Here is a 13975-nt window from a genome sequence, read left to right as displayed (position 1 = left end):
CCTACCTTCCATGTGTCCAAACCTGATATTTTTCTACGCATGCAAAGCAGGCAGCTGGGAGCTTCAAGCCTATAGATTTTTTTTCCAGCTAATCCTACACCAGAAGATTCATGCTCCCTTCTGCCATTATAATCACTCAACTATTTCTCTTATCACATCCCTGTGTACAGAGGCAGCAGGCACTTGTTCCCTCTGATGGTTTAAGCACTGCTTTTATTGCGCTCTGCAGCCAGAGATCCACGAGTCAGACCCAGTGCCCTCTACCACCAGCGATGCCCTACTGCTACGAGATCCCACCGCAAGGCCAGCAACTGGATTAACAAAACTTCATGCCCGAAGAAGAAAACTTTTGAGGGTGTTGAGCTTGATAAATCAGCTGTCATGCTACTCACACTGAGATGACACCTGACAGGGTTACACCCAAACGGAGGTGGTCGATGATGTTGCTACGTAAGGCACAACGCTGCAGTCACAAAACTGAAAGAAAAGGCTCACTCGAAAAGCAAGGGGCTCAGGCTGTTTGCTCAGTGCCACACCCTTGTGAACCCACAGAGAAGATAACAGACTGCGTTATCCTGGACTCACAACAGAATTTAAGGTGGGGAGAGTCTAAGCAGCGTGCATCCTTCTCTGATTTTGCCAGTCTAGAGGCCAAGTGCAGTTGCAAGGCTGGATCCTGTAACTCACACACGGGCTGTACCCCAAAGACAAAAGCTGCATCATTAACTCCAACCTTTCATCTTCTAATGCAATTTAAAAATGCTACAAAGACTTTCACCAATATTGAAATTTACAGATCAAAGGCACTTTTGCAGATGTCTGAAGCCTGGAAAAAAGCTGGCTGAGGCCCAAGTTGTTTTTCAATCTCAAATAGGAGCTGATACAGATTTCCTGATCCGTAGGACAGGATGAGTGCTTTGGCCTTGATTTTTAAGTGCCTACGACAGCTTTAATTTAGTAAGAGCTATGAGACCAAAATCCACGGCAGCTAAGCTGAGCACATTTTTGCTTTACAGAGTATTTACAGGTGAGTGCCCACACACCAGCCTTTGTCCTTTAAGAGGTGTTATTAAGAGATCCCCATTTTGTGGCTGAAGGTGCAGCCTTCCATCCGTGGATGCAGGAAATGCTTCAGCAGCAAGTCTAGCAGTTAAGTCCAACCCAACCTTGCCAGCCGTTTAAACCAGACAGCCAGAGCAAGCACCTCAGCACCTGAAAGCTGCCCACACTGCTGCAAAGACAGCAGAACAACACCAGCAAACCACTACAGCCATCCACCAAGTGAATATATCTGATGGTCTTGGTGTGTTGCTCGTGGAAATTTGAAATGTCTTTGCAAATGTCTGTCTGTGCCATTATGGAAGCAAGCCAGGGAGAGGAGTGAAGTGCCTTTCCCCAAGAAATAAGTTTTGCATGAAGAGGGCACCAACTCAAATGACAGAGCTGGAAATCAGTTCTTGAAAATCAGCTCCAGTTTAAAGGCAACATTAAATATCCACTGCACTGTTCACATCTGTTAACTACTGAAGATCCCACCAAGAAGCAAACGGAATGCTTATTTCTTCTTGCTAGGATATATATTGTTATATATTGTTAGTTAGCTCTGTGCCATTTAGAGCAATACCCTTTCTTTACACAAAGGTGAAGTTACAAGAGACTGGCCTCAGGACAAGTAACTGAAAAGGCTAGTTGCTTGAAACCAAAGACTGATAGAGATGCTCAGTTGAAGCCCAATCCCTTGAAAGTCAGGGGAAAAAACTAGGAAAACTTGTCAGACAGTGAGGATTATAATCTTACCGAATCTCTGTCTTCCATTACACGCTGGGGTCTGGCAGGAGTGGCAGGGCTTGTGCCTTTCATCCGCTTATACTGGGTGAACAAAATATTCATGGTTGCAAGCAGGACCTCGGATAAATTGTGCCTGATCTACACAAAGGAGAGAAAAAGAGAAGATTCATTGTAATGAAGAGCAGGTTGACAGAATCATTAGCACTGCTCAATGACATCAGGAAACCAAGCAATGAGAGTTGTGGTTGATAATTCCTTATGTAACAGTCACACATTTAATGGTTACCCCTACCAGGACTGCATGACCTGGCAAAAAATGTTATCCATAGACTTGGGACAGGCATGCAGAACAGCTGCATCTTCGTGTTGGGCAGCGACAGTCCAGATATAACACAAAGCACTTGAATACACGCACAAGAACACCCAAACAAAAACCTGATGCCATCACCCGTACTAAGAGGATAATTTCCCAAGTTTTCCAAGAGCATATTGCACATTCAATTTACAGCCTAGGATTGCACAGCGTCCCAGAAAACAAGTCCTGCTCACAATCACTGGTGCATGATTCATTGCTACACATAAGCAAACCAACAGAACCAAGAGCAAATCTTTACTTTTGTACAGTTGTTCTGTCTTGGGCTGCTGTTCATTTGCCTGACACTCCTCCATTCATTTCCCAGGTGACACTAACTGGTAAAGTAGCTTCTTTCAATATACTGTGATGCAGAATAAATCAGGTTTGGAGAGCAGAGGCAATTATTAGTATTAGAATCCAGGTGTTGTTCCGCAGAGGTGAATCTAACTAAGCAAGTTCAAAACTATTCAGATCTACAGACTCCTTCTGCAAAGTGGAGAAAAAAATTCTGAGCATGGTTTGTAGTGCTCCAAAGAGCAGCGTTACAGAGAAAGAGCAGCAATCCAAGAGTCTACTTGCATGAATGCAAAATAATTCCGTCCTATTTCCCTTTAAAGAATAAGAATGATGAGATTAAACGGTTTTAACATCCTTTTAGCATGGAAAAGTATTTTGGAAGCTAAAAACAAGAGACACTACTTACTTCATCACTGAAATTCCGGAAGGCTGCAACTCTCTCCTCCACGCAATCTTGGCTAAGAGGTACAAGCTTTAGGCGTTCGATAATCTTCAAAAAGAAAAGCACAAATCAGGGTAGACAATCAATGCTCTATATATTCTAAACTAGTAAAGTATGTTTTTGAAGTGCTAATGAAATGCTCCCAACTCCATTCAAGAGAAATCAGTTCACTGTTATTTACTGGTTTATGCCCTGACTTTGCCGAGGAGAAATATTTTGTTCAAGGACTAGAAAATATTTCCAGAAAGATCTTCCCGATTATCAAGCACCAGGAAAGAAACACATTTTTAAATTCCTATAGCATTGCAGCACCTTCTAACTCATTAAATGTAATTTTTTATTTTAAGTGATGTTATGAGACATCCTGGGTTTTCAAGGGCATTAGTAAGGCTGCACTTCAAACAGAACTCTTGAAACTTACATCAAAGGCCCTGTCAATGTGACCGGCATGATATTCATCAAAAAACATGATTAAGTCTAGCAGAAGGTAGAACGTGGAGTCAATGGACTTCTTTGCACTTATCCCCTGAGCTTTGTACCTGAAAGAAAATGTTTTACAATTTTATTGTGCAAAATGGCAACCACTTATAAGCATGCACTTGCAATTCTTTGAAGCAGAGACATCAAGCACAAGGACGGAAGGCATCTAACAAAGGACAACTTCAGTTTTTCTTAACCGAGAGGCAGAATTTTCACAGGTTTTGGCTTTTCTTAAAAATCCTTTTAGTCGCTTTTAATTTTCCATCAAATCCAGCATTTGTCTCCTTTTCAGTGTTTACACTTTCCATATTCACAGAGAGAACAGTGACAGAAACTCAGGAGCTGCAAGGCAAGTGCTGAACAAAGCTGTTTAACACGCTGGTTTACAGCAGACAATTCAGCAGCACAACTGCCTGCTTCAGGCAAAAAGCTAAGAAATGGATTAGATGCTTCTGCATGATCTCTCTCTAGTTACACTTGCCAGAAGATGACTTGGAGAGCTGTCTGATTGCGCTTCTAACAGCACAAGCAGGTCAGAAAGGAGCTCCTTCCTCAAAGTAATAGTAAGAGTGGTCAAATGCATGGCACACACCAGCCTCGGGGCTGCTGCAGGAGGAAGCGAGATGCCCCTCAGCCTTTTCTGTTGGGTATTTTCCCTGCTCCTTCAAAATGCCACAAGAATGGGCAGAGAGCTGAGTGCCCAGAGGTGCTGACTGCAGCACAGCACATGCAGAAAGGCCCCAGTTACCCCGATGAGCTAATCAGGACTGTTCTGGCTTTGGAATCCATAAGGTTTGCTGCTGTCAAGTGGCATTACTGAGCAGTAATATTTGGTGCTCTCACGCAGATCCAACAAGTACCGAAACAAAGCCCATTGCAGCCTCTGCTGAAGCTTAAACTGAAACCATAGGTTTAATTCTCCTTAGTGTCTGCTGGAGAATGAGGCTCTTGCTAAGTCAATACGGCACCAATTTTCGCTCTGTTGCCAGCCTAGCTAAAAGAAAGAAAGGCTGACTGAAGGAGTGGACTGGCAAATGTCACTTTCAAAAGAAGAAAGGCAAAGGCCCCTGACTGAAATCAATACATTCTTCTATTTGCCTTTGCAACTTCGAAGTGCCTGCAAGCTTGCTTGGTTTATTTTTATTCACGAGAACACTTCAGGAAAAAGCAGCAAGACATTTCTCACAGGCACCTAGATCTTGCCCTAGTAAAATATGGGAATTGTCCATGGCAATCACTGTGACAAGACGCATCAAAAGATGATTAAAAAAGTCCCAAAGCTATTTTGCAATTAGTACCTTTCAGAAGCAGAGAAGCAGCTTATTCCTAACTTCTAGCTGCTAATGAATCTTGAGCACTGATGTCTCTTAAGCACGTAGCCTCATTAACACACTGACACTGCAGATGATATTCCTTTTGGTCACTTCCACTTCTTGTTCTTTTTTAAGCACTGCACTTTTCTAAGCAACAGGTTGTGGAAATGAAGTCTGTTTATGATAATCACATACACGCTCAACTTAAATGTCCCCTTTTTATCTCGCAAGCAGTTCATTAAAGCAGCAGCAAAACAAAGTTTTCCAACAGCCCAACTCCCTTCTCTGCTGTTACAACTCAGAATTACTGGGTTTGTAGAACTCTAATGTTTCCAACTATGGAATTGCGTGCAATGAATCTGCAGCTTTTGTTTATGATACTTTGTTTTAAAAATCACCTAGAACACCTAATTCCTTTTATTTAGTGCTCCTTAATAGGCTCTATCTGCCAGGTAGCAATCCTGTAAATCCCTTTTCCTTATTCACCTACAGATAAAGCTTCTTGACACGTTAACCTGGCCTGCCTCTGAAGATTACCTTCCTGGTTTCAGTACTGCAAGCCATTGCAAGCAGGACAGGGTAAATTGTCATTTTCTTGTCTTCATGAATACCTTGCTGCAGATAAGAGCCTAAGGCTGACTTGAGTCCAGTCCTGACCCCTTGTCTTACCTCTCTGCAATTGAATGGGCCATGTTCTTCAACCGCTCTTTGTTCGACTGGGGAGTGCTGATCTGGGGAACGACAGGGCTGAGGAGCTTGTTCATCAGTTCCAAAACTTTGTCAGGGTTCTGTTGAGGTTAAGGTTGCACACAAGTAAAAGGTACATGACAGGATGTTAAAGTCACTGAAAAAGCAGAAAGGTTATTCCAGTGGTGCCCTGGGCATCCTCAGAGATGTCTCCCTCCCACAAAGAGTCAACATCACTTTAGCTGTAAGCAACGTAATGCTGTTAGCTCATGTGAGATAGTATTGAAAGAAGAACCATACAACATTTAATTCCCCCCCCCCCGCCCACGCAAGACACTGGCTATTGCTGTAACCCCTTTTATTTTTATTTTGAAATATATTAAAAAAAATAAAATAAAAAGGAAACAGGAAATGATTACAAAGCCCAGCTATTTTAGAGTTCAGTTTGCTATCAGTTCAATTGGAAGAGTACACCCCAGGTAAGTCACATTACTGGCCAGGGTAACACCATACACAGGACAACCAGTTCAATAGATGACACTGATCAAGAACCTGGGATGTCCTAAATCAGAATGGGCTGGAGAACAATCTATCCACATTTTCTCAAAGAAACCCTCTTTAAGCAGAAAAAGGCTCTGCCCAAACTGCACAAATAGTCTAGGTAGTCTAAGGTAAATCAATGAGATTACGTTGATCCTCCTAATCACAGTGAATGTGTTTGAGAAAAAATGCTGAAGCAAGTACTTATTTAAGGCAGCACATAGAAGATAGTTACCTTTGCAAGGTCATATAGTTTTGCAGCTTCTTCAAACAATCCTTTATTTTCTGCTGCAGAAGCCACTTTGTTAATGATAGGTTTTGTGTCACTGTTAAACTTGTCTATCACTCCAGGCTACAGAGATGAGACAAATGAAAGGAGAGGAGAGAAAAGAAATCAGAGTGCTTAATATTCTGTCAAGTGTATTTCAAGACAATGAATATTTTACATCTTGGATTATGACTAGAATGGCCTGTACATTTCCATGGGAATGTGCAAAAGGACCATGTTAAAAATAGAAGGAGCTCTTGTGAGACTTTCTCCAAAAGAGTCAGCATTGAGACATTTGCAGTTTCTAAGTGATTCAAAATGACCCAGACAACAGGTCAAATAATATACTATTTTAATTTGCTTATGACCAGTTACAGGGAAGAAGAAAATATGGAAACCTTCTGTATATAACATGCCAGGGTCTCCAGGGTTGCTGTCTGTGTGTATTGACTTGACAGATTGCAAGTTAGATTTTACACTGACAAAAGAAAGTGTCAAAAGAACTTTAAATGAAACAATAAACAAGTACAATAGAAGAGAGGAAAAAGGCAATATCATCTGGAAAGGAATTTACCATACTTAAGGATGTAAAAGTAAGATTACACTATCAAGAAGAATTTATCTTAAAACTGTGATTGCTAAATTGCTGGTTTCATACTAAAGAAACACAAGAATACAATTACATGTAAAATGAATCGATTAAAATCAAGCAAACAGGATTCATCGCCAACATTATAATCTGTCTTGGAAAGAACAGTGAAATGAAAAATAATTCATAAAGAAGATTACCGAGTTCACCTAATATGTGCAATCCCATGATTTTTAAACCAACAGAAGAAAAACATCCAAAAGAAAACCCTGCCAGAAATCACTTTTTTTTTTTTTTTTTTTTGACAGCGGCAATGATTGCAGCATGAGCCCTAACCTTAAGTTTTAACTGATTCTGGAGTCTGCTTGATGTATGGAGCAGAACAAATCGCCACAGTGCACAGTAAAACTTCATTGATTATCCAAAATGTTCTATTATTTGCATGCACTGTCCTTTTTACAGTCAAAACCTTAAGGCTTCTTTTATTTTCTAACTATGCAAGCAGTGATTTAACCTGTGATGGCAGGTCATGGATTATTCTATAAAAGGATACGATACTTGAAAAAAACAGCATTTATTCAAACACGGCAATAATTTGACTAGTGATAAATGAAGAAAGGCTGGATAATCTCATAACTACTTTGGAAATCACATGTGATTTGTACTTTTTAGTATTAAAATAGACACGTCAATTATTAACTCACCTTTCTACTACCATCATTTTCCAGCTTTCCAAGAATCATGTCAAACTATATCCACAGAGACGTAAAGTAGCAAAAAAGAAAACAAAAACAGAGAGATGAAATGCATGTATTTCACAACATATTTACCAAGTACAAAGATGCAGTTGTGGGTGGATTAAAAACAGGGGTTGACATCAGTATTTATATGTAAGGAACACAAAAAGACCTGATTAAGTATTTTAAACATACTGTCATTGCTATCATCTCCCCCCCCAGCTAGGTCTGCATGAGGCAAAAGGAAAAACAAAGGCTGTCTTGCCTAAGGAAGTGTTCAATGAAGAAATGAATTTCAGTTTAAGTGAGCAAGTACAACACGGACCAACATACCTCTCTGCTTTCGATTACTAGTTCACTAACACAACGCAAGAACATATTCTCTCCTTGGCTGTCCTTCTCATTCCTACAAAAGAAATGGGAGGAGGGAGGAATTTTTACAAGGACATCTCAGATAATAACTAAGTAGCATCACTAGAAGGAAATTTAGAGAGACATATGGGCTCCTACCTGAGAAAGTAAAAATACTGCAGGGCTTCTCTTGGATCCGTTGATTCAAATTTCCGGGTGTAAAGCATCAGAAGCCGCACAAAATTGAGACGCCTGACAGCGGGAGGGTCACCAGCCTCATGGCTTACTGCAACGTAAGAAACAACACAACTGGAGTAGGTAATGCCAGCAAATGTTGCTCTGATCTTCATCACAAGTTAGTCATAATCCAGACATAATCCAGAGCTCTAATGCAACTAAAATGATTAACTTTTAGGAGATTGTGCTGGTAAATATTGTTTGTTTAGTCAGTTACATAGAGCTGCGGTGTCTACAGGGTGCTACAGGGGCTCAAAATATTCCATTATTGTAAATGTGCAGGACTTACATAGCTGTGCGCTCTGCCCAGAAGATTTCAGGAGCAATTTTAACTCAAACAGGACCAAAGCAACATGAACAGCATGACAACGCAAACGCTCTGTCCGAAATAGAAAAGCAATCGCAGCTTCGAACTGTGCTGTCAGGAACAATACTTGGAAGTAGAGGAAAGGCTGGTGGTTCACTGCAAAATGTGATTCACCTGAGAAAACAAATACACACACACAGAGCCAGTGAAAATGGTTTGACAATCAAATTGCTGACAGGGGAAGCTTCTTGTCACAATGTATGTTTGTTCAGTGACAACAGAAATAAACACGCTAGACAAAACTGAATACCTAATCACACATCAGTGGACTATCTGTAACTGTTCCTCTGCAAATATATCCTCAAAGACACGCCATAAAAACATTCAGGAGATGAAAGAATAAAATTACTCAAAAAAAGTTCCTTTTTTTCTTTCTTTTCAGACAGCCATCAAGTCTGACTGCAATAGATTCTCTATTGGCCACAACTTTGTCTTCATTTATGTGTATGCCAAGCAGACCAAATAATGTTATAAACCTGGATTTTCCTACTCAATGACACCAATAGTAGCTTATTATGTTTCTTTTCCATTCAATTTTATCTGGGTGTAAGTCATGCTGCAAACTACAAAGGTGTAGAGAATCAAATTCTTTATGTTTCTCATGGTCAAAATGACTCGTGTTTTATTGATCAAAAGATGGTGATGCACAAAGATACTCTCTTGGGCCATGATTGTTCCTAAAACTTTCCAAAGTGTAAAGAACTGTGATTTGGATCCCTTGCAGATTACAAATGATAATTTTGTAACACACAGAATTCTTTCATCATGTCTTACTGAAATCTGCCATTCCTCTAGGGAAACTTACTGCTCATGAACACTCTAAAGAGGCCTGTGATGGAGAGCTAGAGGCTTTATGTGCAGTCCAGGGTTTGTGTAATAACAATTGGAAAGTGCCCTAAGGAGAAAAGCAGAACCTTAGTGGCACATCTCTTTGGGGTTTCTTACCATAGTCCTCTAGCAGCTGCTTCTGGAACTGTGATAACGTTAATCGGTCTTGCGGAGAGCTTGCACCATCGTCATCAAAACACACTTGATTCAGCTAAAAACATCCAAAAAAAGAAACATATTTCCACTTCACCTTGCTCAATGGATGCATTTAGAAGATCTTTGTTCAATCTGAAGCCCTATCAGGTTTTGGCCAACTGACTATAAATTACTAGTCACAGCAGCAGGTCCATCCATTGCTGGGAAGCAAAGTTCTCTAACACAGTAGCAGCACAAATACATGCAGATACAACCCAAGAGTCCTTTTGCTTCCGTCCATTCCAAACTTGAATACAGGGACTCGGAATACCCACTGATAAATTAAGATTATTTTCCCCCCAATCTTAAATCCAATCTTAAATATATCATTTTATTCCCTCTCTTCAATGGGTACTGACCAGTATCCATCGTGCCTCCAAACCTCTAAGAACTTTGTCTACTGGAGACAAGGACATTGTCTTCCTATTGATTGACACCAACATTTCAGCCATAATCCATCCAGAAAGGAAAATTCACAATGGATCCTCACTGTAGCAAGCTAACGCTACTTGTAAAAAGAGCTGGTGAAGATCAGTGTGAAGTAAAGAACATGACACTTCCAGAAAAGTGTCCCCAGGTTAGCACCTGGATAGTACAGAGGGTAAGACTAGCCCAGGGACTCGAGTTCCCAGCCCTTCACTATCTGCAGGCCAAGTCACATATATTATATTGGTGCAAAAAATGGACCTGGAATTAAGGGAGGTTAGCAGAGCTGACATGTAGCATCGCACAGACTTGTTCTTAAAAAAGAAAAGCAAACAAAACAAACAACCTCAACATCCACCCTTACTTTTAGCCAAAGATAATCTTCCGTTTTATCAGCAACTTCACTCTGGTTATCTGTAATGTCACAACGGCCAATAATACAATAAACAGCCCTCTTGTACGGGTCAGTGTTGTTCCTCAGAGCTCGTCTGTAATGGAGACGCAGCTTGTTTTCTGTGGCAGCAGATAATCTAAGGGAAAAAAATGAAGAAAAGATACAAGGGAATTAGGAAAAGATATAAAACCCATCTCCCCCTGTCTGAGGAGATCTGGACAGAAATCAATAATAAAAGCTGCATATTCACAGCAGAAGTATACTGGAAGATGTTTCTTGCACTATTTACAATTGTAGGTAAAACTATCACTTGCTAATTTAATTGTCTAATTAAAATTATGAGGATCATCTTCAAATGCCCATTGCAAGAAAAATCAGAGCACTTTTGGAGGGCATTAATATTGCTGTAGGTGAGATATTGTCTAACCCTCTGCGATTTCAACATTTCAGAGAACGTTAGTTTTGAAACACGTTACATTTTTTCAAACAATTCTTTCACTGTGAAGATTTCTAGACTTCTAAGCCAAAAATTAAAATATGCACACTTCTCACATGTAACTTAGGAAGGTATTAAAACCACCAGAAAGCTATCACCACCAGAAGAGACTTGAGTCTTTTATGGAAATACCAAAACACTATTTCACTTCTCCACAGAAATTTCTACCCCTTGAAGATTTTGCTAAGTTTCCAGTTACCTTCTATCTTTACTGTGCATGTATTCCTGAAACCAGGTTTTAAACTCTCCCAGCTGGTGCTGTGCCCGTTTCACCACATGCATGGCCGCATTCAGGTCTCCACAGCGCATGCAGTAGTAGATCAGTGCCCAGACAGGATGGCCTTCCACCTCACCGTCCTGAAAATGAAAGATAATTTTTTAAAAAAGCAGCCCATTTGAAATATTATTTGCCTAGCTTATATTTCTGCCCTTATACCCATACATCAATTTGGGTAAAAATTCTGTTTGTGGTACAGGAGTCAGAGATCGTGAGGTTTAAGTTCAGCGAAAGCTGCGCACATTCTAGCAGTGAAGGATGGGATTCTCTTCTGCTTGCCCTGCTCTGGATGAGGATCTGGCAATCCTCTAACTAGCATTCAGATATCCTCTCCACCCAGGCAGTCAATCTGGATTAGGCTACTGAGGTATTCAAAACATTTGTAGTGAAACAGAAAGATACCAGACTAATTGTATACCAGCAGGTAAGCAAAGGACAGCTACTCTCAATTATGTGGTTTCTAATGTTACATATCTATTATTCAACTTGTAATTTTTCAGCCTAACCTTATTTGCCTTGTTGATTTTGTAGGTGCGCAGCTCTGCACTTTCTACTCTGTGAAGATAAACAGGATTCCATTGAGATTCCTAAATAAGAGGCTACAATTCAGATTAATGTCTTACACATTTTGTCATCAACAACCCTTGTCACCTTCTTATAATTGGAAAAAATAGAAAAAAGCCAAGCAGGGGAGAGTATGTTTCTGCTTTTCTGAAACATCACAACAGAGTTTAATACTTGCTCGTTTCTATTTAAAAAGGCCATCGTAAGAAACCACAGTTCCTGGAATCTAAAATTCTCAAATTACTGAGCACCGCCATACATCTGGGGCTAGCTCTGAACGCAGTCAAACTGATTTTATCTATCTTCCATTTTCCTAACAGAAAATTCTAGAAAAGGAGTAAGAGCCCACTGCCTTGAGAACTGTTTAAACAGTAGCAGACCATCAGAGGTTGCACGAGTTTCCTGGCTGTGCTGGAACAAACATAAGTGTTGTTATTTTAGCCCAGGTGCTGAAGGTGGTGGACGTACCTGGAGACCAGGGACGGGCGCAGGCAGTTTGATGTTCAGGTAACTGCGGACCAGCTGGTAGGTCCCTGGAACTCCACCCAGCTGAGCCTGGTGCAGGTTTCCAAAGACAGTCACGAAGGTGTAATTTTTGTAACTGAAAAGCAAAACAAAGACATGCAAACAGACCGAAATTTACTTGCTAGAAAAAACATCCATTGCTTTTCAAATCCACCCGAATCAGCAATTTAAAGCAAATCACCGTGATGTTTCCAACATTATCATTACAGCAAAATGAGGCAAAAACTTTTGTTGATTTAGGAAGATGGTTGTATTCAGCAGTCTCAAGAGAAACCACATTTGGAGACTGTGGTATACTGCTCCAGGTTCAACTCTCTATTATGAGGTTCTTCTCATTAGGTTCTCTCAGAAATACGTTAAACTTAATCATGTAGCTGCCAAAAAAACTTTCCATGCTACTGCTTTTCCAGTCAGTACTGTCATAAAATAACACTTAAAAACACTGCAGTTGTGTTTCTCCTCTTCCCCGCCCTGTGGAGGAAGCAAACCTTGGGGTCATGGACCTATCTGAGGGAAATCACTGAGAAAGAGAATATAAAAGACTGGTAAAGGCAACTTTGAGAACGCTTTCTAGAAGGAATCAAAGCCTTTAATCAGTGTAGGTCAATTTAACAAATATTCAATATTTGTTAAATATTTGTTTAGAAGAAGGGGTCTCAAAAATTTGCATGCTGAAGGAATATCTATACAAATTGCAGCAATAATTTTGTTGAAGTTCTTCACCCCCGCAGCACAAAACACACCAGTGCATGTACAGGACTTCCTACTTGGGCTCCTAGCTACAGACCACCGAACTATTAGACTAAAAAACCCTATGCCTAACGTAAGCAAGCATGAACACACCTTTGTAACTAATATTATGGCTGAGTTAAGCCCAAGTTCCTCAGGGTTTAAGATCACACCTGCTCCAAAGGCACTGATGCAAGGCCAGCTGTTAGCTGCATTTTATCTCCTCCCCTTACACGTGAGGGGCCACAGAAGCATGCAAACACCCCAGAATCAGGGTTTGCTTTGCCAGTTAGCCAATTCCTACTGGGAAGAAATAAAAAGCTACAATACAAGGCATGCAGGCTTAAAAAGAGATCAAGTCTGAAGAGCTCAGCTTCTGCCCTGGGAGGGCTCGGGGTGGGAACTCTATGGAACCGCATGCCTAATTTCAGCTAGCATTTAATGGGACTGTGACAACTTAGCGAGTTGGATATTTGGCAAATTGGGTTTAAAGTCTAACTGGCTCATCACGCAATGCTGCGACTGAAGAACTGGGAACAGAAGACTCTTCTGATGTGTCAAGTTTCTCTGCACGCAGACAGGCATGCCGCCAGCACCCCTGGGTGACGAGCACTGATGAGGAGCTGCAACCAACCGTTAGGGGCAAAGAGGCTGCGCCAGGAGGAGAAAACATCTCTTCCCAGTGTGCTCTGTCAGAGCGCAGAACCTTCAGAGCTCACGTGGTGGAACTGTACCTGTAACAAATGCCCACGCACTACACTGCATCCATTGTTTGCTTTCCACTGCTGAACTATCCTGCTAGCGTTACATTGGCAGCTATTCAGGAAGAGCCTGCAACATCCAGGTTTGTGGGCACACGTGCAGGGAGCAGCTAATACTGCCAACAGGGGGATTCAGCCTTGGCTTTCTCTCTGCAGCCTGTCTGCTCCACGGCCTGCAACTCTGCAAGCACTTTCCTGGTCAAGGACCTTAGGTCCCTGCGATAGTTGCTGCTGCAGACAGCAAGCCTCTTTCCAGAGTCCGAAAATCATTGCTAGATGTCTCAACTACAGCCCCTTGAAATGTTACAAAAAACTTTCAGGGCAGAAAT

The 13975-nt window shown here is 41.1% G+C and overlaps 1 protein-coding gene across 2 annotated transcripts in view; it reads right to left on the bottom strand.

The window, feature by feature from the left end:
- The window catches only part of NUP93 (nucleoporin 93), a 75954-nt gene that overhangs the window by 3296 nt on the left and 58683 nt on the right, over nt 1-13975 (bottom strand). For both annotated transcript variants that reach the window (XM_082769814.1, XM_082769815.1), the window contains exons 9-21: nt 12100-12232; nt 10990-11147; nt 10265-10430; nt 9397-9490; nt 8374-8565; nt 8007-8133; nt 7830-7902; nt 7464-7508; nt 6138-6254; nt 5345-5463; nt 3304-3421; nt 2847-2930; nt 1798-1926 (exon numbers count right to left, since the gene is read on the bottom strand). In XM_082769814.1, coding sequence (XP_082625940.1) covers nt 1798-1926; nt 2847-2930; nt 3304-3421; nt 5345-5463; nt 6138-6254; nt 7464-7508; nt 7830-7902; nt 8007-8133; nt 8374-8565; nt 9397-9490; nt 10265-10430; nt 10990-11147; nt 12100-12232 — 1555 coding nt within the window. The remainder of the gene's footprint in view (nt 1-1797; nt 1927-2846; nt 2931-3303; nt 3422-5344; nt 5464-6137; nt 6255-7463; nt 7509-7829; nt 7903-8006; nt 8134-8373; nt 8566-9396; nt 9491-10264; nt 10431-10989; nt 11148-12099; nt 12233-13975) is intronic.

This window comes from Aythya marila, assembly GCF_965140915.1.
Source record: "Aythya marila genome assembly, chromosome: 12".
NCBI classification, from domain to species: domain Eukaryota; kingdom Metazoa; phylum Chordata; class Aves; order Anseriformes; family Anatidae; genus Aythya; species Aythya marila.
This window is presented reverse-complemented; position numbering and strand designations above follow the sequence as displayed.